The sequence below is a fragment of the Zosterops lateralis genome (assembly GCF_965231275.1).
Source record: "Zosterops lateralis genome assembly, chromosome: 18".
Classification (NCBI taxonomy): Eukaryota; Metazoa; Chordata; class Aves; order Passeriformes; family Zosteropidae; genus Zosterops; species Zosterops lateralis.
In genome coordinates, this window is record NC_139778.1 from 1,203,660 (window position 1) to 1,226,957 (window position 23,298).

Here is a 23,298-nt window from a genome sequence, read left to right on the forward strand (position 1 = left end):
AGGCTTCAGCTACTGCCCAGAACAGAGCCTTGTGTGAGGAGAACTTGGGGAATTTGTATCAAATTCCACATGCTCAAGTCAGCATGTTTGCGCTTTGCTTTCACAGTTATGTACATGTAATAAGTGATTTCATGAGTTCATATCAAAAAGTCTAGTTTGATAACATGAGCTGTGCTATTATATCTATAAATATCTCAGGATGGGTGGCATCCTCTATTAGAGACAGCTACAATTGTCAGGTCACTTGTAAATTATGCTCCAATATTGCATTTTACTAAAAAGAGTTGTATTTTCCTTTCTCACTGCTTCATTCATTCAGCTGCACAGTGCCCCAATAATGTGAACCAAGACCACGCTCATGGTCACACTGTACCTCGAAAATTTTCATAAGATTATGAGAAAAGTGCTACCAAGTAGCCTGAAAGTTATTTATTCTCTGTCCTCATTTCCCTTTTTCATACAAGTAAAATGCAAATCCTACAGTTTTCTTTGGAAATTTCTATATCTTTGGTGGGTAGGAGTTAGTGTTATAAGGGTATGATTTGCATTTAACTTTACTGTAAATATTTCTTTGAGAAATATATTATTTAAACCAGTCAGAATCTGAAAAACACATCAGTGCTCTTTTGTTAGAGCCTTCTCTTTGTCCCACTCCATTCATAATTAAACAATTTTTTTTTTTTTTTGCCTTTTTGGAAAGATTGCTGTTTTTTGTGTATTATATTGCTTTGATTTGTGAAAATTCATATTAGTTGATGTTTGTTTACCATCCATGTTATGGATTTCATACACCTGTATGTGTGTGATGGAATATGTAAAACTTACTCTGTTCAAGACCAAAGTTTTGAATTGACAGTAAAATCATGACATATCTGCCTTTCGTTATTTAATAAAATATGCTAAATTTATTGGTTATACTAGGTATATCTGTATGGGTATTTGATAGGGAATGTTAGGATCAATATTAAAGAAAATTTAAGGGAATTATGAGATGTGAGATTTAGCTTTTTAATTATTTTTTCTAATAACTTGGCCTACTTCAGTATCTCAGTTTCTAATGTACATTTCACACATCAGTTTTTCTGGTTTTGTTTTTTTTCCTGGGAAGTTATTTCTTCAATTTAAACCAGTTATATTTTAGAATTAAAATATCTAAATCTTGGGAAGTTCTCTCTCTTTCTATTTATGATAAGAATTAATTGCAAAGTTTTTTGTGCTTCCATGTTACCTGTATTCCAGACTTGAGTGTTGAGTTACACTGATGAAATTCAGTGTTCAGTAACCTGAAGTAGGGAACTGCTTTGTTTTATTGCCCATGACAATGCCAGAATTCCCATTTGTGCACCTTGCAGCCTCTTTTTTTTATTTTGTCAAATTGCATTTATCAGGCACACAGCAGTAGCTGCTGCAAGGAAAAAAACCTGAATTTAATGTTTTTAGTATTGAGTTATAGGTTAATCACATACAGTGAGCTCATTGCTGACCTGCATTCCACTTTTTCTCCTTTAAATGCTTTTTACTCTTTTCTGTAGTTGCTTTTATTAGTTCAAGCCATTCCTACAACTGAAAGTAAATTACAGTGGTTTGAGTTGTTTCTCAGTACTACTTCCTGGACAATTTTATGCACAATTAAGAGCAATTATTTATTTTCACTCTGCTAGTGAGAGGCACATTTCCTGAAGTTCTTTCTTCCAGCTGAATTTTATTCTGAGCTGAAATATTTTCATTCTCTTGATTTCATGTGTTTTTAAACTCTATCCAGTGATTTAAGGGAGCATTTCCAGGATGTTTCACTGGGTGGCAGTGCTCTGCTTTGAAGGTTTTTATTTAAACCCTTTTTGCATGTTTTCCCCTCTGGCATTAGCTGTTGGGGCACTGCTCATGCACATTTCAGCATTTTATACAATCCAGGAATTGGTAGCATCACCCATCAGGATTTGCCATTAAAATCATGATTGAATTTAACGTCTAGAATCATGACAGTGTTGATGGCATCCAAAACCTTCAGGAACCACTTATTTAAGCAATGTGAGCTCTTTGTTCAGGTGCATATGTGGGAATATTTGGCCTTTGGGTGCCTTCCTGACTGCACCTTACCTTGCAGAGAAGGCCCTTGGTGCTCACAGATAAACTCCTCCCAGGTCATGTCCCGGAGCAGGAAGCCAGGAACCAGCTCTTCCTTGTTTGGGAGTGATGTGAAGTGGATCTCTTCGTCATGAGTTTGAAAGGTAAATTTGTTCTTACCTGTAAATGATGGTTCTGCTAGTTCACACTATGCCAATCCAGACTGCAGTCACCTTCCAGCCAGCAGATAAGTAAGACTTAACACTTCCCCAGTGCGTTTTGAGTTTTTAAAAGCACTCTTCCAACACTGATTGATTAATCAGAGGAGAGATGAAGGAATATGGCAGTCACAGCCCTGGTTTATCCAGGCCTTCCTGCTTCAAGAATATCCCAAATGAGTGAAGGAGACCAAGAGAGTGCAGTGTAGCAGGTGTGCTGTAAACCATCCCTCAGGACAGTACTGTTGTCTGACATTTCAGCAGTGATGCTGCACAGGATGGCTTCCTTCTTGAAAGGGTGAGCCATATGGATTGGTGTAGGAGAACTAGCAGAACCAATGTTTTCACAGACAAGGACAAATTTAACTTTCTGCTATTTCCGTCTATACCAATCCATGCTCTAGAAATGAAATTTCCATCATAGGTTGATGTCAGGAGAAGTGTTTTGATCTACTATTCTCTCTGAATCAACTGAATAGATGAACAGGCAGTAAAATGTACTTCAGTTGAGTGTGGCTGGATTATGAAATTATTCAGCACTGTTAGTTTTGATTGTTTGGCCTCATCTGTATCGCTATACAGGCAACAAGATTTGCTAAAATACACAGTTTGAAAAGTTTATTTCCTCAATTCAATTCAAAAGCCTACATATGTCAATTTAGAGAGGGTAGTGAGTATGGGATGGGATTTAAGTTGTATCTGCGTATTTTGTGTGTGAAGATAAGCCATCATCTTTTCAGTTGGATTTTTCTCTGGCTGCCAGTTGGCAGAAGAGAGCTCTGTTGTTTAGACTGGTGTAGATGGGACATAGCAGAATATGAAGAGACCAGGCTTCAAGAATAAAAACTGGCATACTTACATTTCATTTAGGAGTTAAAACTAGTTTTAAGTTTTTATAACCTCAAATACTTCAACTAGTGACGAGTTTCCCTTTTTTAAAATAATTCAGCTTCTAGTGCTCGTAGTGGCAATAGCTGTTTGCCAGCAAAATTCCAATATTGTAATTTCCAGTGATTCAGGATTAATCCAGATTTCTTCACTTGTAGCTCTCAGCAAAAATTCAGTGCAGTTGGAGGCTATTCACAGAGTGGTTCAGTTCTCTGGGTTTGCAGAGTTTTGTAAATGAGACACAGTGCAGAGTCAGAGGATCTCTCCTCCAGTTGTCCCAGTGAGAGCTGGATAATCTCTGAACTGATAAGAATTTATTTTTCTCAGAATTGATGTGACTGTTGTTATAAAACACCCAAAATATGAATCTCTCTCTCCTGGGTAGTCTCAAGTTCAATGCAGACTGAGAAATTTTCTAGCTTGTTACCAATATAACTTCAGTTGAGTTACTGTTAAGAATTTAGGTTCTTCAGCACTGTGCATTTCTGGTACCTACAATACCATCTTTGACTGACATTTCACGACGCTCTGTTCAACAAAATATTCTTCTGGAGATAGCAAACAAAATGTAATTTCTATCACCAGCTTCTGCAAACCCTTCCAAGTTCATCAGGCAGATACTCCTTCTTGTTCCTAACATATTCCTCACATGGGCAGTGTCAGGGATCTTGCTGTGCCTTTCCTTCTGGGTGTTCATTAAAAACTCAGAGTCTTCTGTTTTCTTTGCCTGCTCTGTGGAGTGATCACTTGCAGGTGATGTGAAAGCCTGTTCCTCTGAGAGGGTGTCAACCAGTGGGTGATAAACCCCACCATAATAAATCATCAGAATAGGTTAAAGAAATCATTTTTAGGCATTCTTCCAGCAGCTTGCCTGACTTGCAGAATTTAAAGGTTTTGATGTCTGTGCTACAGGTACCATGATTTTCTTGCAAGTAGAATTGCATAGCAATTTCTGCCATTCTTACTAACCTCAGTAATTTCTTCCTAATTCAAACATCATAGAATAAAACTGACCTTTGAGAATGTACAATTTGCGCTTGTGCTTAGCTGCTATTTAAACTTTGAATGCTAGAGGGGTTTTTTTTCAGTAAATACACAGGAATAATTGGATACAATTACAGTATTACACATAGTCATCAAATCAAAACCAAAGTAGATTCTCATAGAAATTCTAACCATATGTTTGTTATATGTATATTGAATGTTTTGTCTTTTTAACTTGCTTGTAGAACACTGAGATAACAAAAAAGTAATATTTTCACATGGTGAGCTGATGATTTTTTAACCCCGACCTTGACAGGCACCCATGGGGACTTGCTGGGGTGATATTGCAGAAGGAGTGCGAGTGGAGGTTCCAAACACTGACTGCAGCCTACCTACCAAAGTCTTCTGGATAGCTGGAATTGTAAAATTAGCAGGTAAATGTGGTTTTGATTGAAATGAAAATAATCAAAATAACTCTGTGAGTAGTTTAGTGAGTGATCAGCTGGTGAGAGTAATGCTGACACTGATCAGGTTGGCAGAGCTGTGTCTGTAGGTTACACTTTGTGGTGCTGTCACTGCTCTGCAATGCCTGCTGTGATGTTTGAGAATGTCTGTCCTTGCTTTGGTTGTTTTAATGCTGCCTCAGAGTGCAGTGAGAGCAGTGCAGAGCAGATAGGAGACTGTATAAGAGCTGTCAAGAAGCCTCATATAAATCACTTTCCTTGGTAAAAAAATTAGAAATTCAAGGTCACAGATCTAAGATATGAAAAAGCAGATACTGTGTGTAATTAATTTTGTTCTCTTATGTGCAACTTCTAAAGGTTTATAGTTCAAGAATTTTGATTTTATTTAAATTGACTTACATGATAATACATGCGCATTTATCAAAGTAATCCATGCTGTGCATTAATAGCATCCAGAAATGTGCCTTAAAAATAACTTGCTCTTAAAAATTACGTTTAGAAAACCAATGTAATGTATATGACGATTGGTCAAGAAATATTCATAGGTATTTTATAATCTTGTTTCATTCTTGTATTTTTCAAAATGCTTTCTTTCAGGCTACAATGCTCTGCTGAGATATGAAGGCTTTGAAAATGATTCAAGTCTTGACTTTTGGTGTAACATTTGTGGGTCTGACATCCACCCAGTTGGTTGGTGTGCAACCAGTGGGAAGCCCTTAGTTCCTCCTCGAAGTATGTAAATAGTAACTTTACTGATTGATTTCAAAGTCTCTTTATTAAACTAAATTTGCTCATGGTCTGTATATCAAAGTAGTTTTTTACCATAACAACTCTTTCAACAGTGATGAATTAATAATTTTAACTTTTGGAAAAATAAGAGCCTGACTGATGCTGAAAGTGTTTCTTGGAGTAACCCATCTGATGCAACTCAAAGCTTTTAAGATTAGGGTGGCAGCAGTTGGCTAATCTGTGATGGGAAAGTGCACTGATTTTATTTATACTTTGTTATTAATTTTTTTATCCTGGCCCATAAACTTAATCTTGGGTAGCATTTATTCTCTAAAGAGGCTTTTTGTCATTATTGTCATCTAGGCCTTTTAATAGTCATCTGGGATTTCTTCTTTACCTATTCCAGTCTCTAATACTGTCTCTAACAGGCACAATTAAAAATCAGTGGTTTTATTTTTTCCCCTCCATTTGCAACAGCCATCCAGCACAAATACACAAACTGGAAAGCTTTTCTAGTGAAACGACTTACTGGTGCCAAAACACTTCCTCCTGACTTTTCTCAGAAGGTAAGGCTGTGCAATATCGATGATGTTCTGTAAAGAAAACTGCAGCAGTGTGAAGAACTGAAATAGTTTACAGTGGCACATTAGCTCCTCTTGCAGTGAAGGAAATACAGCAATTTCTTCCCTTAGATAGTTTTCCTTGGAATCCCTTCTCCAGTTATATCCACACTCATCAGTATGTACTTGGAAAACTGTTTGCTGTAGAAAGATTTCTATAAAAACTGGGTAATCGGTTTTAAAATACCCTATTTAAAAAATCCTGAAGTGCTCATGAGTTACCCTGTGATATGTAAGAAAAATGAAAAATTATTTTTCTAATTGAGAAATGATTTTTATCGTTCATTATATCAACAATCTGAACAGAATATGTTAATATAGCATGGATGTAGAAGGAATAAAGATCATACTTTTAAATCTTAGTATTTTTTCCTGCTCTGGATGAGGTTTCTTTCTTTCTTAGTCATGTCTTCAGGTGTGGCAGCTACTGTATAGTGTGCTGTAAGTTTATTTACCAATATTGTGAGGTGAAATAGTAGAAATATGAGACTTAATTTGTTGTTTTACACTTCGTGCAATGTTTAAAAAACAACCAAAAAGCCTTTCTGCAATTAATTTTTATTTTAAAGTTGACTCAGTTAGAATGCAAATTAAATTGGCAAGATCTCAGTCCTTTGGGGAGTTGGTAATGAAAATGGCAAGTGACAGATACTGATTTTTAAATAGTTTATTTTCACAAAGCAGATTAATATCAGTTTCCTTTCTTTTGTGTATTTTGAAGAAATACTTTCTTTAATGTCCAGCTTTGATTATGTTGAAGGTTTGTTTTTCATCCCTTAAAATGAAGTATTTTAATCCTGTTTAGAAAATGCTGTATTTTGAGTGGATGACAAAGCAAGAACAAAAAAAATCTTGAAGTTTTTGTTGTTAAAGTTGTTTCTCAAGGTAACTTCACCCATTGTTAACAACTGAGCAAACTTTCATTTCGTCAGTGGAAAATTCCTTGAACTTTTCTGAGAATTGTATCTTATCATAAGGAATGACCTTGAAACAATTTAAAGCATTGTAGGATCTATTTTTAGTTTTCTGAGATGGAATAGAAGAGAAATAATTTGTGTCATTTCTCCAGATTGATTGACAAGTACTTCAATTAAATGACAGGTGCATCAATACTGTGTTTTAATAGACAGATAATGGAAAACCAGAGGATATTCTTACAAAATATGTATTTTTATGTTGCTTCAAGGTATCTGAGAGTATGCAGTACCCATTCAAAACTTCCATGAGGGTGGAAGTGGTGGACAAGACCCACCTCTGCAGGACAAGGGTGGCCGTGGTGGAAAGTGTCATCGGGGGCCGCCTGAGGTTGGTGTACGAGGAGAGTGAGGACAAAACCGATGATTTCTGGTGCCACATGTACAGCCCACTCATCCATCACATTGGCTGGTCTCGGAGTATAGGTCACAGATTTAAAAGATCTGGTAAGTTTGGTTTGGGTTAGAGATGGTTTGTGGGCAGTGTTTGCTTAAAGCAGTTCTGTTGTTTTATACAATTAATCAAGCTAATTTAATGATGGTATTTAAAAACGTTACATAATGTGACCAATTTTATTATGTTCAGGAATTTCAGTTAAAATTATAATATATTGTACAGCAGTGGAAAAGCCACAATAACCTTTAGATTGATTTATAGTGTTTAGGAGATTCAATGATAAACAGAGGTCAGAAAAACCTTTAACTGCACAGTTCAAGCGTGGTAAACATCAATTTTCGTGCTGATAACTGGAATTACAGCCCTGCTCCACAAACTCCTAATTTCTTCACATCTAACTCTTTTTTTTTTTTTTTTGTGGATAAGTATCCTCATAGATACAGAATTTCTTTTTACTTGCAAGTTTAAAGGCTGTCTAATATTGTATATTGCAGTATTTATGTTATTTAGGGGACATTAGGAAATGGGCTGGGAAAGTGAAATGACAGTTTGATAGAAAGGACACAATTAAGGCCTTTGCTACCTAAAATACAAAAGCAATTGTAAATTGGAATGGTAAGGCTTCTAAACAAAAAAAAAAGTATGTCTTTTTTATAATTTCTCTATTACTTTGAGCTGGTATCCCTTGTCAGAGACAGAATATCTGTAAAGCATTCAACAAGGCTTCCCTTCAGGGAAGGGCCTTCAGTTTTTCTAATGCTTCAACTTTCACTGAATCCATTTACAAACAGATAGATATAGATACACACACACATATATATATATTTATTTAAAGTGATTATATTTAATCACATAATATATATATCTATAAAAATGTAGTTTTCTGTCATAACATAATGCAAAGTAGTTTACCTGCCAATTTTTTTGCAAAAGCTTCTATGTAATAATTTCATCAGTTTTGTGATGTAATCAAATGGTCTTGTAAATACTGGATATTGGGGTTTTTTTTTTCTATAAATGATGTTTGTGTTATTGAGGCAGCTCAGGTTGAAGTCAGCAAGGAAAATGAATGGATTATGTCCTCCAGATTTTTGTGGTAGTTACTATAAACTGTGGGCCTCCCACACCAGTGATTGTGTGGGATTGGTTAACATACTCAGAAAAACATATTGTTTGCTCTGTGAACAAAACTTCTGAACAATATTATAGTGTTATTATTATTCCTTGTAGATATTACAAAGAAACAGGATGGACATTTTGATGCACCCCCACACTTATTTATGAAGGTGAGTTCAGTACTAGGACACTCTTTGCAGAGTTCATTGAGGACCTTTAGTTCCTGTTGTGTGTTTCAGACCTGAAACTCTATTTACATCCTGGCCCAGCACAAGCATTTCTGCTTTTATTATCCAATTTCACCTCCTTGATCTGAGCAGAGGTGATAGAAAAGATATTTCAGTCTGTTGCTCTGGCAGTGTGGGGGTATGTTTTTGTTTTGTTGTTCCAGGCTCATTGAATTCTTTGTTTCTGCTGCTGTTCTGTGATTCTTTAGGTAAAAGAGGTCGATGCAGCTGGAGAGTGGTTTAAAGAAGGAATGAAATTGGAAGCTATAGACCCCCTAAACCTTTCAGCAATATGTGTGGCAACTGTCAGAAAGGTAAGAAAGCAAATATGTGTTTTGGGGAGGCAGAGAGAAATCCTTTTTCCCTAATCTTTATTCAGACTTGAAATAAAAAGCTCAAAATCAAAATTAGTGGAGTTCATTTACACAGTGAATGGGATATGTCTGTCAATTGTTAATATACAACTGCTGTGGAATCATGTTCATGTAAATTTGACTTTAATCTCTGGAAATTCAGTCTTACCTTTAATTAGAATGTATTTGTGAGCTGAATTTGCAGGAAAATATTCTGCTAATTATACCAAGTGTTTTGCAACTGTTCAAAACCAAACCTCATCTTGCTGACTTGCAGAAGTCTGTGAAGATATTTTAAGGCTGTCCTTCTTTCTTAGCTTGATGGAAAGGGAGCCAATCCATGTGAAATCTGCTTTAAAAGAGAAAATGTAAAAAGCAGCTTAGCTGAATTGTTTAACCTTTCCAGTGAGGAGTGTGGTTATGATTTTGAGTAATGGTATACTGAATATCCTTGCAAGCTGAGGAATAGACTGAGTTACAAAGCTTGCTGTTCATAAGAAAAATAAACTGGAGATCAGAAAAAGGAAATGTTGATCTGATAACTTTGTGATTATCTAAGGTACAGGTAATTGTATCCATAGTCCTGGAGACAGGTATGATTTTCAGGGGTTTTGTTATAATTAAATGTCCTTCTAAGTGTGCTTCCATTATTATTGAGCTGCTTTCACTCTTGAAACATGGCATGCTTTCTTTCTAGCTTTCTCAGCCAGCTGAAGGTATTTAATGTGGAATTTTGTTTCTCTTTCCCAAGGTGTTAGCAGATGGCTATCTTATGATTGGGATTGATGGCTCGGAAGCAGCAGATGGGTCCGATTGGTTTTGTTACCATGCCACTTCCCCTTCTATTTTCCCTGTTGGTTTCTGTGAAATTAACATGATTGAACTAACTCCACCCAGAGGTACAGGTAGCATTCTGACACCTTTTATTGTCAATATTGCTCATTGATACTGGATGTGCCATATGCTTTGTTTCTTAACTCAGCCTACAAAATTCAGGTCACTTCTTAGGACTTTCTCAAGTCTGAAACAATAAAACAGCATTACTTTGAAGTAATCTAAACCAGAGGTAGCCAACTCTTCATTTAGAAGAAATTAGATTGATTATTGGCTGAAATAATCATTTACTGTCAGAAGTTGAGGATTCCACTGAGTAAATGAGAAGTGTGGGAGTCACTAAAAGGGCTCTTCAGAAACTGTCACTGGTTGGGAGGTCCTGGCCACCAAAGCAATTAATGACCATTGTAAAGAATCTCAGGCTAATTCACAACTACACCAGGCAATTTTTGGAAGGCTATACACAAACCTGAGCTTTAGGACTGTGGACTGAATAAACCCCTCTGTGTGGAAAAGCTGTCTGTTCACAAACCCATGTGCCTACAGAAGACTTTACCTCCCTTTTCCCATTTTTCACTTTGGTCTGGCACTTTTTAAGAGGATCAATAGCTGTATAACAACAGATGATAATGATTTTTTAGTTTTTTTCCCCTCCATTCTCATTCTTGTAAGCTTCTACTTGTATTTAATGAATTATTTTTCTAGATAATAATACAGTGTAATATAGCATGAAGAAAGTAATTTCATATCATTTTTTGTTGTTGTACAGTGACAACTGTCACCCTAGAGTGGGTGGAAAGTGCAGTTATACAGATTTAGTTTTATTTTTTCAGTCATCTCATTTAGTGAATTTATTGCCTAGAAATTCACAGGCTCCAGCATCCCTCAAAAATCTTAAATGCAGAGACTTGCAATAGAAGTTTTTTGTTTTTTTTTTTTATGGGAGGAAATGCTTGTATATCAATACATAGCAATCAATTTAGAAAAATATATATATGAAAGTGATGAGACAGGAGAAAAACTTGCCTTTGGTGATTAGACTACCTCTTCACTCTCCAAACACTGCTTTCAGAATGTGGGTTTTCTTGTTAGCACATTTCTGCTACTTGGTGTTTCTTGTATCGTGGCAACCTAATTCTTTACCTCCACGTACATTTTACCTTTTACTGCAGTTTTTCCTGTGTCATCAGTGAGAGGTGATTATAAATCACATATGCAATAATCTAAAAGTCATTTGGAAGAGGAATTTCCTGTGTTTTACGCATGTTTAGTAGCAGCTACATATATTTTTGAAAAATTATTTTCTTCCCTTTATAATAGCTTTTTTAAAATTTCCATATTACATATTACTGCTATTTTTACACTTATTAAGCTTTTAAAATGCCCATGTTTATTCTTACCATTCTGTCCCTGACAATTTAAATGTTTTCATAGTGGAACTATTTCCCCACTGGGAAGAAACTGGATGTTCTTAATTCCACGATCTGTTCTGGGTCATTTGTGTAGGGCATTTGTAGAGATAAGAATCCATGTGAACAAAAACTTCCTGTTTAAGTGATTAATCTTAACTTAAACTATATCTTTTATGTTACCCAGTGCTTCATTCTTCTTGTTTGTTGCAAATGGGCAATGTCCAGGTGCCTGTTTGTCCCTTAGATCAAAGCTCAGAGAGTGGAAGTTTCTGATAATGATGTTTGACTTTTGTTGTCTTTTTAGCTGTAGCACACTCCCAATGTGCTATTTTTGCTGTTGTTCTTACATATGTTGTTTAAAATTCACAGGTTATGCAAAACTCCCTTTTAAATGGTTTGACTACCTCAGGGAAACGGACTCAATAGCAGCACCAGTAAAGCTCTTCAATAAGGTAATGAAATTATATATGTTTATCCTGGAATTAGTATTTTCTTTAAATCTTTGCATACTGCATGGAATGGACCCATTTGTGAAGTACAATTTTGAAAAACTAAGACTTTTAGAGATAAGAACCACTTGAGTAAACAAGGATTGGTATCTCTGAAATGTTAAACAGATGCAGAGGTACAGGAAACTTCATCAATGATACTTGGATTTTTTTCTGTATTAAGTTGATTGAAATCCCTGTTTCATCACTGTACTTAAACTATCTAAATGAGCACGTCTGATTACTGATGCTTGCCTTCTTTCCTTCCCCAGGAAGTCCCAAACCACGGGTTTCACGTTGGCATGAAACTGGAGGCTGTAGATCTGATGGAGCCTCGGCTGGTGTGCGTGGCCACGGTGACTCGCATCATCCACCGCCTCCTGAGGATCCACTTCGATGGCTGGGAGGATGAATATGACCAGTGGGTGGATTGTGAGTCCCCAGACCTGTATCCTGTGGGATGGTGTCAGCTCACTGGGTACCAGCTCCAGCCTCCAGCACCGCAGTGTGAGTCCTGCTTTGCCAATCATGGAAATTATTTTCTTAGGGGCTTATTTTCCTGCCCTTTTCCAGTCAGGTCCCCAGGCAAAAACTCTTACTAATACCTGGAAGTTCTAATTCAAAGTTTTAATCTTTCCCACTTTGATTTCTAAAGTACTTCTGAGTGTTTTTTCAATGCCAGAAGATGCTGATTTTGATGCAGGGGAAAAAAAGCCTCTTGTCAGTTCTGGAGGAGCTCACCAAGAATTTATATTGCTTTAAGACTGCCAATGTATCTGTTTCAGCTCCTGAATTTGGTAGATCTCAGCCTGTGCAGAAATTGTATTTAATTTGTTACATCACAACTTGTCCTATCAGATCAAGTGATAATAACTGATTAAATACATTTCAAGAACTGTTTTTTAATGAGGGGATAATAAGAGAGTTTGTGTTGAATAGTTTAATGCAAATTGGTTTTCCACAGTAAATTTGTCTTTGTTCAGTCACTAAGGAGAAATTCTGTAATCGTGTAGCAGCTTTGACTCTAAAAGTGGGTTTTTTAAAAAATAATAAGCATAAATTTTGAATTCTTCATTTTTACAGCATCAAGAGATAGCCAGTCAAGTTCATCCAAACAGAAGAAAAAAGCTAAATCACAACAGTACAAAGGACAGAAGAAAAGTGGGTGACAAAATAGTGTTTGCACTTTACCTGATGTTTTGAAATTTGTGGTCTCCACCTAAGTCCCTGTTCTATTTGGAAATGTTTGTGTCTAACAGGTGTTATGCTTAAAGGTGCAGTATGCCACAAAAGGATCTTTTTCATTGAGGATAACCATTTTTTTATAATTCCTGATAGGGTAGATGTTGCTAATAATAATAATCTATGAATTATAGGTGGGGAATGGTTAAAATATTTCTGTATTCTGACTAATTTCAGTTAAATAATATATTGGCTGTGTACTATATTGGTAGTTGTACTGCCTTGTACAAAATACTCAGGTATCAATGCAGTTTTCCCTCTCCTGTCTGTAACACAGGTGAAGGAATAAGAACTAAGTTACTGGGATCAGAAAGAATGAGGTGTAGAAAATTATTTATCAGATGTTTTTGTTTAGGCATCTATGTAAATTAAACTTTTGTATTATTACTTTCCCAAACAAACAGCATTGCTGTGTGTGCCTGTTCTTGTCACAGTAAGACACAGCAATGACATTTTTTAAGAATCTGCTGTATTCAGGTATTTTCCAAAGTAATTGATTCCCTTGGAATCAAATTGTCAAAATACAAAAATTAGTCTTGTTTCCAGAGTGTTTCATTGTGGTATAGAACCAATGTGAGGAATTAAAACATTCCTGGTGTCCTCCTGGTGAAATTGTGAATGGATCTATTAAGGCCAATTGGAACCTTCTTCCCCAGCCATTGAGAATACAACCTTTGTTGTTTTGATCTTTGGGTATGAAAAGAAGTTGGCTGGTGAGTGCTACAGATGAAACAGGTGTCTGGGAAGTTCTTAGAACCTCTTGTTAAGTGCCTCAAACATTGCACTGCTTTTCCTTCCTGATGTTGGAGGAAATAAGCAGTAAAAAACCCACTAAAATCCAGATCCTTTTCAGAATCTTGCAGCAGTATTTTTTAAATAGAATTCAGGTACTGGAAAACTCCTTATTTGAGAATATCTGGGGGAAAATATTAGTGCTTTTCCTTTAAGCTAGGGAAATATGACTCTATGGTTAACTGCCTTTGTGTAGGATAGTTTTTGGATAATTCTGCACTGGCTTAGCAGATTTTGTTTAGACCATCATACTCCTTACCTTATCCCTTTCCTAATACCTCTACTACCCATCTTACAGTAACTGTGACCCAAAGTTGGAAAATTGCTCTTACTTGGTCCTATAGGAAGCTTTTTTTTTCCTAGCTTTAAAAAATTTAATCTAGGGAAATTTGTTCTTCATTTCTCACTAGCCTAGGGTAAATGTTGCCTGTGGAAGCAAGGAAAACTGATTGTGTTCAGGACTGTTTGCTTAAAGAAATCTTAATCACTAGAATATGAGAGAGCAAGGTCATGAACAGTTAGAGCCAGCTGCCTTCTATATGGGATTTTTTCTAAGTAGGTTATGGCAACAGAAGTGCTGAGTCACAGGAAATAACACCAAAAATGAAGCTTTTTCTCATTCAGCACTTGTAAATAAAATAGAAAGTTATTTTGTAAAGGATCTCAGTCACAGAATCATGTCATGCAGCTGTGACGTTTTTATGGTGCCATATAAAGTCACCACAGATGATTAACAAGAAACTCCATGTCATAAATTGGATAAGTTTTAGCAGGGCAAAATTATTTCCACATATCTGCTGGTATTGTCTGCTTCCTCTCGGGTGTGTATATCAGAATAAGGTTACTGAAATGATAATCTGACCCACATATTTTCAAGGCTGGGATTCTGTAGATACCTTTCTTCCTCATTAATCTCTCTAAAAGGCTCATCCTGAAGTTGTCTGATAAGAAGAATATTTAGGCAGGGTGGTATCTTTAGCTTATACATAATCAGGTACCTTTTCAGGGCTGGGCTTTTGTTTGTCTGACAGTGCTGATAGGACTGAAGCATCAGCAGCCACAGTTTTGATGTAGCTGAATCCTCAATACCACAGAGAATGTGCCTTGAGCACAGAATGGGAGCATCTTAGTGATAAAGGAGAAACATGGTAATTTGTATAGGAAATGTTTTAATAACATTTTTTCATGAAATACAGTATTTAATAATTCGAGGGCATTTTAGAAGTTTTTTTTTCTATGCTCTGAAATGGCTATTTGTGTTTGTAAGGCACTGTAAAAATTGGAAATACCATTCTAAGGGAATTAAGAACATATATTTTTAGAGGTAATGAACTTTGTCTGGAGAGGATTATTTCCCCAGAAGCATCCTTTTGTCTCTTAGGCACACACACTGAAACCAACTGCAGCCTGAAACTGAGCCAAGGTGTCTTGGGTGCCCAGGTAGAGAAATGTGTGTGACTGCAGTGTAGCTGCAGCAGAAGAATTTGCAGCATTTGTGTTTCATTGATAGAACATGAAATAAGTGGGTCATGGTGTTAAGAAATTCCCTTGTAGCCTGTAGAATTCAGGGACTGCAATGTGGTTGTTGAGAGCAATATTCCCAGTAATAAGTGAACGGTGCCATTGTACAGGCCCTGGTTTTTGAGAATGGGTGAATATCAGTCAGAGCCATTTCTCAGTGAACAGTCAGAGTTGCCTGATGCACTTTAACCCGAGCGTTTATTTTAGTTTGACTTGATGTTTAGAGAGGAAGATCCCAGTTGGGAAGAAGCCTGTCAGTTTGTCCAGCCCACCCATGGCAGGTGAGGTGCGGAGGAGCTTCTCTGGGGATGACAAGTTGATTCCTCCTCCATACCAAGCCCAGACAGCCCCTGAGGCCTTCCAGCCTCCCAGGAATAGCCAGGAGTTCAGTCCCAGCCTCCAAACAGGTAACTGCTCCCAGCAGTGTGTCACTGCAGAGTGGGAAGCTCTGCTCTCATGTGCTGACTCATCCAATCTTCCTTTTTTTTCCCTTTTTTTTTTTTTTTTTTAATTTTAGTTGGTTTAATTTTTTCTGCTAGAGAGCTTTTCATTCTCACTGATGCACCATGTCACTGAATTAGTCACAGCTGGTTTAGAATTTCTGAGGGGAAAAAAAGTTGTGGTGTGGGTTACTGAGAATCCCAGAGGGACTCTGCAGAGAATTAAAATAAAAAAAATGCACCCTGTGAAACTGAATGGTAATGTAGATCTGGGAATATTGGATGTAAGCAAGTTATTATTGTGTATTATCCTTTGCAGAGAAAATAACTATACGCTGTAAATCAACATTTTTGTCTTTGGTATCAGAAAAAGGGGAACTGAGGAACATTTCCCCAGTTATCTGGGAAAAATGCCTTTGGAATGTGTTATGTGAAATTTTGTGGATTACTAAGAAAATATACTTAAAGCAGTGTAATTGTGCATCTGTATGAGTGAGCAGAGAAAAACTCTTAAAAAATAATCAGCATTATTGAAGTCGATTAAAAATTTTGAACTTCTTATGTAAACTTATAGTTTACATAATATAATCAATCTTCAATTATACAAGTGCACTTCAGAGATCTCTGGTAGTTTTTCCTCTTCCTTTTTCCTGACATCTCTGGCAACATAATGCAGCAAATTATTGCTAACAAATATGTTGTGGCAATATGTCAGACAGGCTGAATGATGCTCTCCCTGCAGGACAGTTGATAGATTTAGCCTCAGATTTGCTTGATTACTCCCTTAAGCTTGACTTTGTCTGTACTCTCTACTGACTGGAATACATCCAGAACAGTTTCTCTTGTCCGTGTGTTATCCATTAATAGACGAGGAAAAAAGGAACCCACATAGCACCTTTAGGCCCTGAGGAAAACCTTTACTCTCTTCTGACACCTCTCAGCACTTTTCAAGGACCCCTTCATGAGCATTTCATGTTCCTACTGGTGTGTACATGCTGTGTTTGACAGAGCCTTTGATGCCAAAGAGAAGCCTTGCTTAGGGGAGAGTGTTCTGGAGCCTCTATTTCTGCACAATTGTTTTTCTCTTAAGCCAAATCTACACCTCCATTGCATTTCTATAGTGCAAAGACATACAGTCTGAATTTCTGTGTCATTAGATCTCACAGTTCCTATGAAACACCTGTGTTCCTTGGCTTCTGATATTCAATGCTTTGTATGATCAATTGAGAGGAGATTTTAAACACTGAGTTTTGGTAAGGCTGGGCAAAATTAATTTTATTTGTGATGTAGCCTTGTCATTGTCCAAAGATGTTTGTGTTTATATTGAAACCAGCAAGACCATACCTTTTCAGTCTCTTGGAAGGAGACAAGACCTTGAGACCATCCAGTCAGTTTAGAACACGTTTGAGAGTGGCCATTAATTAATTAACTCATTAATTACATGCCCATTCCTCAGCATCATTCATTGGCTGACGTTGCAGTAGCTGTAGGACACACACAGGCACAGTGCAGGGGATGTTTGCGTGGCTTTGAATGGAGTCAGTGCAAGATAAGGAACAAAAGAGCATCTGTTCTGAAACTTCTTGTCCATGGGAGATCTCAGTAAGGTTCAAACCCAATTCCTTCTCCTTTTGTATTGTCCCAATTTTTTCCCTTTTTGTATGAGCACGCGAGAAAGGTTCAGCACTTCTTCACCTTGGTTTGTATTAAGTGATTTTGCTCTCTAGCAAATTCCTGATGCTGCTTTAGGGTGCATGAGTATTTCACATCTTTCAGTTATCTAAAATGATCTCTTCAGCACTGAAATTCACCTCTTGGACTTGCTTCATTTTTGAAAAGAACCTACAGCCAGCCTGGCAGAGGAGGAGACTGTTCCCAGAGATTCACCCAACTCCTTCTGTACCTTCAGGAGCTTCCTCCTGATGGAGAGAAGGGGAACAGCATTGGGTTTGTATCCCTGAGCTCTGTGTAGCCTTTGCTCAAGGCATTGGAGCATTGCCAAGCAGCCAGTTGTGTGCTTTATCATTTAGAGAGCACTTTGTTAACCCTGGAGGTCAGAGATCTTGGTCAAAGTTGGACACGATGCAGGGAGGAGGATTTGGGAGAAAAAAATAAGGAAGGGATTGTGGGCTGTGTAGGTGGGAAGAGGAATCTATTAAAGAAAGATGAGGAGAGCTTGCATTATGCTGCAGCAACTTTTTGACATCTTCTACTGTCTTGATTTTTCAAATTTTATTTTTATTTAGCTCAAGAGCTTGTTTCAACATAGAATATTTATAAAAGAATAATCAAACAGGTTATAAATTACTGCAGGGCTATCAGTAGCAGCAGGTTTTGGGTTGGGATTTTTTCTTTTCACTGCATATTTCTGCATTTCAAGACACATTGACAATGTGTATAAAATTATATTCGATAATTATAAACTTTTATATTTTTCTCATTCATTTGATCATAGAGAATCATTTATTTTTATATAATCAACCCTTTGATGTGGGTACTGCACCTTTAATAAACGTTTCCATGTTTTGTTTTCAGTGTTCTTTCCATTGTGTTCATATTCTGATAATCATCTCTATTCATTAATGAAACTGGAAGGATGATTGTGACATTATTGCTATTCATAACATCTTTGTCTTAATCTCGTTTCCATTTAATTTTGACAAAAGAACAGTGAAAACTAAAACTACAAAGAATGTTTTGCTTTAATGAAACTTACCTTCTGGGATCTTAAAATTTTAATGATGGATTGAGAAGTCTTTATCACTGTATTTTGTTGTCTCTCATAGACTGTTTGCAGTAACTGGGCTGAGTAATTTGAATTGTAGATTGAAAATGGGCAACAGTTAATCTCACTTTCACTTGGATAAAGACTAAATAGGAACCGCTAAAGTGGCTTAAAAGTTAAAATTGTTTAAAATACTCAGTTCTTGAGAAAATCTGGCAGAAAATATATTATTGTAAGTCATTTGGGATCTGTTAATATTAGGGCATAACTTTAGATTCCATCTGCACTCACAAAGTGTCTGAGCATTAAAGCGTCACTAAAATGCAGAATATAAGAAAATGGAGACTCGGGGATGCTCCCAATATCAATAATACTAAATAAATTAAAAGAAAAATTGCACTGTAAATTATATAGATGTTTAACATGAATTTTTGATTTGTAGTGACTTCGTTACAGCTGAAGGAGGAGTTGCTGGATGGAGAGGAGTACAACTTCCTGCAGGGAACATCTGACCAGGAAAGCAACGGCTCTGCCAGCTACTACATCAAACAGGAACCCTGAGCAGCTCCCAGCAGTGAGGGGCACAGCATTGGTGATAGGAAAAAAAAAACCTTTCTCCAAGACTGACTGATTCTGTTCCCACTTGGATGGTGCAGTTCACTTGGCTGTGCCTGGGGAGTTTTGCTCAATTGTAGATGAATTAGACTCAGTTCAGAATTTTTTTGGAAGGGCGGGGAAACTATTTTAGTGAAAAAAGATTTTTCAATTTATTAAAAAACAAACAAACAAAAAAAAAAAAAAAACAAAGGACACTTTTGTGTTGTATTTGAAGCTTTTGAAAGAATTTTGTAATATTTTCAAGTTCAGATTTATTGTGCATTGTTAACAAGAACTGAAAATCTAATTTTTTGGTAAGATTAAAGTTTATTTAGCATGATTGTGGGAAGCAGTTGGAGGAAGATATAGTTGCAAATACAAGTGAACTGTCATAACAAATGAACCTTTTTGGTACAAGTTGGGAGACTTTTAGACTCTTGTGAACTGCACTGGTCACGCCTCTGGTTTTTTTTTTAATTGTGAAAATAAGGCTTTAAAGCCCTGATTTAGAGGCATAAATTATATGTGAAAGACAGTCCTGTAAAGCTCTACTCAGTGAGTAGCCCCAAGTGCAACGGAGCCATTGCCTGAGGAAGATTTTAACTTTTCAAGGTGTTTTTATTTAGTTTAAAATACCCTTTTTTATATCAGGTTTTGTTTTTTAACCTTCTTTAGGGTCTGATTCAGTGCCCATTAATATCAGTAGCCTTGTCTCCGTCGACTGCAGTGGGCATTTTATTGGATCTACAAAGCTCTTGTCTGTATATGAATGTCTGTAGTCTTGGAATGCTTTAGCAAATGTTTACAGAGCCCTATGCCAAACTGGAACTTCAGAAAATTCTCTCATTGGAAGATTAGTTGTAGCTCTGAAATTTGACTGAAGATGCAGCTTAGATGGACAGTCACTAAGGACTCCCTTGGTAGTGGGAAGGAACTTGTGAGTATTCTTGTGATTTTTTTTTTATTTTATTTTATTTTTTCCATTCAGAAAACCCTAAATGTTTCCTTACCATCCTAAATATCTGTGACCATTCAGAACTGATGTGCCACATGGTTTCAGGTGAGCTGAAAGGAGCCCTACATTGTGGATTCAAAATGAGTTCAGTCCTGCATAACATGCAATATTCATGTCTTGTTACAATAGTGTAACACAGGAGTTGAGACTTGAGAACAGTATCAAAATCACATTGTTTGAGTCTATAATTCATAAACTGAATTTTTCTGCTGCCTGGAATTCTCGTCTCATGTCAAGCATCCCATTAGCCCCACCTGGTCAAGTTAAAAGGCAAAAGTCATGTAAAAGGGTGAAAATTATGACTGCTTAAACACAAAAGTATTTTTGCAGGATTAATAATTTGGATTTTATCTTTCCATATTTTTAACCTTTGTACATTTTTGGAAATGGAGTTGCTGAGTGAGGTGGTTGATCAGCCCTGCAGAGCTGTGACTGGAAGAATGTGCATCAAGAGCTTTAGCTTTTACCAGTAAGGTTCATTAACTAAACTCTCAGGAATTATCTCATAAGTTCTGTAAGTGCTTCTGGATCTTCACAGGTCCCTTTTGGAGCAGTACAATTATCATCTGACTCTTGACCGTAAGTTAGGGCTTAAAAAAAAAAAAGATCAAAAAATATTAATATCTTTATTCCTACAGCCTAAGAAATACTGAAATACTTTAAGGATATCAACCCACAGAGCCCCAGGAAAACATTTTTGTATATTGTTGTTTGTGCTTAAAAAAAAAAAAAAGAAAAAAAAGAAAAAAAAGTGCATAGAAAGTTGAAAACCAGCAATTAGATTATTTTCTAAAATATTGCTCCAACTTTGAGTACATAGTATTGGTGATATGCACAGGTTTACCTCATTCTATGCAAGAGGGGTTAATTATGTAAAGTTTTGTATTTACTACTGGAAGTAAAACATGTCCTGTACAGTGTAGGAATGTCTGGAATTCTTTTCTCCCTTACTGGTAAAATTTCTTAAATAACGACCTGTTTTTAACAACAGCTTCTTCTATTGACAGAATCCGTTAATCTGATTACAAGAATCTCTAACTTCAGGTGGTAAAGACATTTTAGCTCTCTGAAATAGCCATAAAAAGGACTTTGTTGGACCTGGTAGACTTCAAATACCTTCTCTCAGATTCTGACCAACCCATGATGTTTATTTTTAACAGCCTAGATTGGAGAACTAGGATTAGAGACCATTGTAGTGACAGTTTGAGCCTTGATTGTTTTTCTCTGTTCTCATTTTAATCTGCTGTAAACTCCAGCTCTGCAAGCATTGATTTCATTTGGTAAGTATAGCACTATTGATTTCTTTTTTTTTTTTTTTTTTTTTTAATACAACAACTTGCAGGTTGTCCCATCAGCTGGAACAAGGTTCTCACAGTCTCGCTTTCTTCTCTCATCAACAGCTTCTCTCTTCAGTAGAAAAACTGTTGCATTAATTAGTGGGTTGGGCTAGTTAATGAGTGAGGTGCATTGCCAGGTCACTAAAGTGAGTATTGCCCCGGCTCATCCCTGATTTCAGAGTCAGTCTTCAAATGTCAAGAGGGAAAATCAGTCCTTAACACACTTCTGTGTTGGGAGAAATATAAGAATCTGTTCTAAAGTCTGTCAGTATTTATAATATTCTGTTATTCATCAAACACTAAAGTCTGTGAGGTGATGTACGTTCTTGGGTACCCGTGTGACTTCAGCAGTTGGTGAAATGTCTTTTGTGTCTCTTGAGTTCATAATTTGCCTCAATTGTGTAATCGTCAAGTACAGTGGCATCTGTGCTGAGCAAACCATGGAAGGAGCTGCTGGAAGTCACTTGCTGAGAAGCTCAGGGAAAATCTGAGCGAGGTGCTAGCAGGGATGTGATCCCCAGAGAGCCTGGCAGGGTGTCCCTGTGGCAGCTCCCTGCCTTTGCAAAGCATTCCCGTGGCTCTGAAATGTTTCTCTTGGCTTTCAAGCCGTGGTACCTGGCTGAGAGAGCAGCAAATGTTGGACACCTTAAAACCTTCAATGGGGTCAGACTAATTTTGGCATTTGGCCCAGCAGGTTTTTCTGACCTTGAGGCAGCCCAAGCTTGTCCCCGACTTGGCTGCTGCCCCTCTTTTCTCGTTCCAGCTTTCTCTGCTCTTTGATTATTACGTTATTTTCAGTAGAACTCTCTAACCTGTTCCTTCCTGCATCTGAGGAAAGCTACAGCAGTTACGGATTCCTTGTTCTATGGATACTAACACGGGTTTCAGTGTTTGTTTTGGTTTTTTTATTGTTGTTTTCTGTGATGTGAATACCCTCCCTCGATCTTTGTATGATGGTGCTAATATATTTGGTAATAATCCTTTATTGGGAAGGGATTTTTAAAAACTGTGATTTCAGCTGAATTTTTCTTCCTTTTGATTTTTTTTCATATTTAAAATGAAAAGCCACAGCCATTTATACAAAAAGGCATCAGCTTTGGCCCCTGGGAAAATGTTGGGGCGGGAATCAAGATTAAACAAATGGGTTTTTACATCGTTTCTGTATGTATTTGATATATAGATCAATATCTGTACAAATTTAATCTTTTATTTTCTTGGTAATTTGTGTTGTCAGTGAGAGAGCATTTAAAGCTTTCTCATGCAATGTACATAACTCAGTGAAAAATGCTTTTGGAGAAATTAATGTTACTTTCATTTTTACGAGACTGCAGATTTTCAGCATGGATGTGAAAAGCATTAAAATTATAACTTTGTGTACAAGATGAAAATAATTCACTAAATTTGCCTTTTTTACACAAAATAAAAATGATTAAAAGTCTTTTTTCTGAATAGTGATGGTTTTGTTCAATAGACACTCTTAACCATATTAAAAATACCCACAATCAGTAAAAATGTGAGTATTTTAAATAATTTTAAGTATGTTGGTGTGACAACAAACTGTGTGAGGCCCTGAGCACAAGATTTGATAAGAGAGGGTGAATTAGATAAACATTCCAGAGAGCAAGCTTTGCACTCAGTCTCATTTCATTTAGTGTTAATATTTGTGTAAGGAGGGAAATTTTGGGGTATCCCTTTTTTCCTCTAGCTGTGTTGGAAGTAATTCCAGCCTCCCTTCAGCTCTCCCTCTGCAAATTTACCACTGCTTGAGTCCAGCAGCTGGACCAGTGGTTCCTGAATGAGTAAAATGACTTTGCTGAGTATTTGAAGAGGGGTCTGTTGTAAGTGAATGCACCACAAGGAA

At 36.8% G+C, this 23,298-nt stretch overlaps 1 protein-coding gene across 6 annotated transcripts in view; it reads left to right on the forward strand.

The window, feature by feature from the left end:
* Positions 1-19,295, forward strand: part of MBTD1 (mbt domain containing 1) — a 29,410-nt gene extending 10,115 nt beyond the window's left edge. For 4 of the 6 annotated variants that reach the window (XM_083874318.1, XM_083874313.1, XM_083874314.1 and 1 more), the window contains 11 exons: positions 4,471-4,588; positions 5,216-5,350; positions 5,825-5,913; positions 7,154-7,388; positions 8,569-8,624; positions 8,891-8,995; positions 9,786-9,939; positions 11,650-11,732; positions 12,041-12,275; positions 12,852-12,929; positions 18,931-19,295. In XM_083874318.1, coding sequence (XP_083730444.1) covers positions 4,471-4,588; positions 5,216-5,350; positions 5,825-5,913; positions 7,154-7,388; positions 8,569-8,624; positions 8,891-8,995; positions 9,786-9,939; positions 11,650-11,732; positions 12,041-12,275; positions 12,852-12,929; positions 18,931-19,049 — 1,407 coding nt within the window. In that variant the 3' untranslated portion in view covers positions 19,050-19,295. The remainder of the gene's footprint in view (positions 1-4,470; positions 4,589-5,215; positions 5,351-5,824; positions 5,914-7,153; positions 7,389-8,568; positions 8,625-8,890; positions 8,996-9,785; positions 9,940-11,649; positions 11,733-12,040; positions 12,276-12,851; positions 12,930-18,930) is intronic. The other 2 variants (XM_083874315.1, XM_083874317.1) reach the window with 1 other exon arrangement.
* Positions 19,296-23,298: the final 4,003 nt, after the last annotated feature.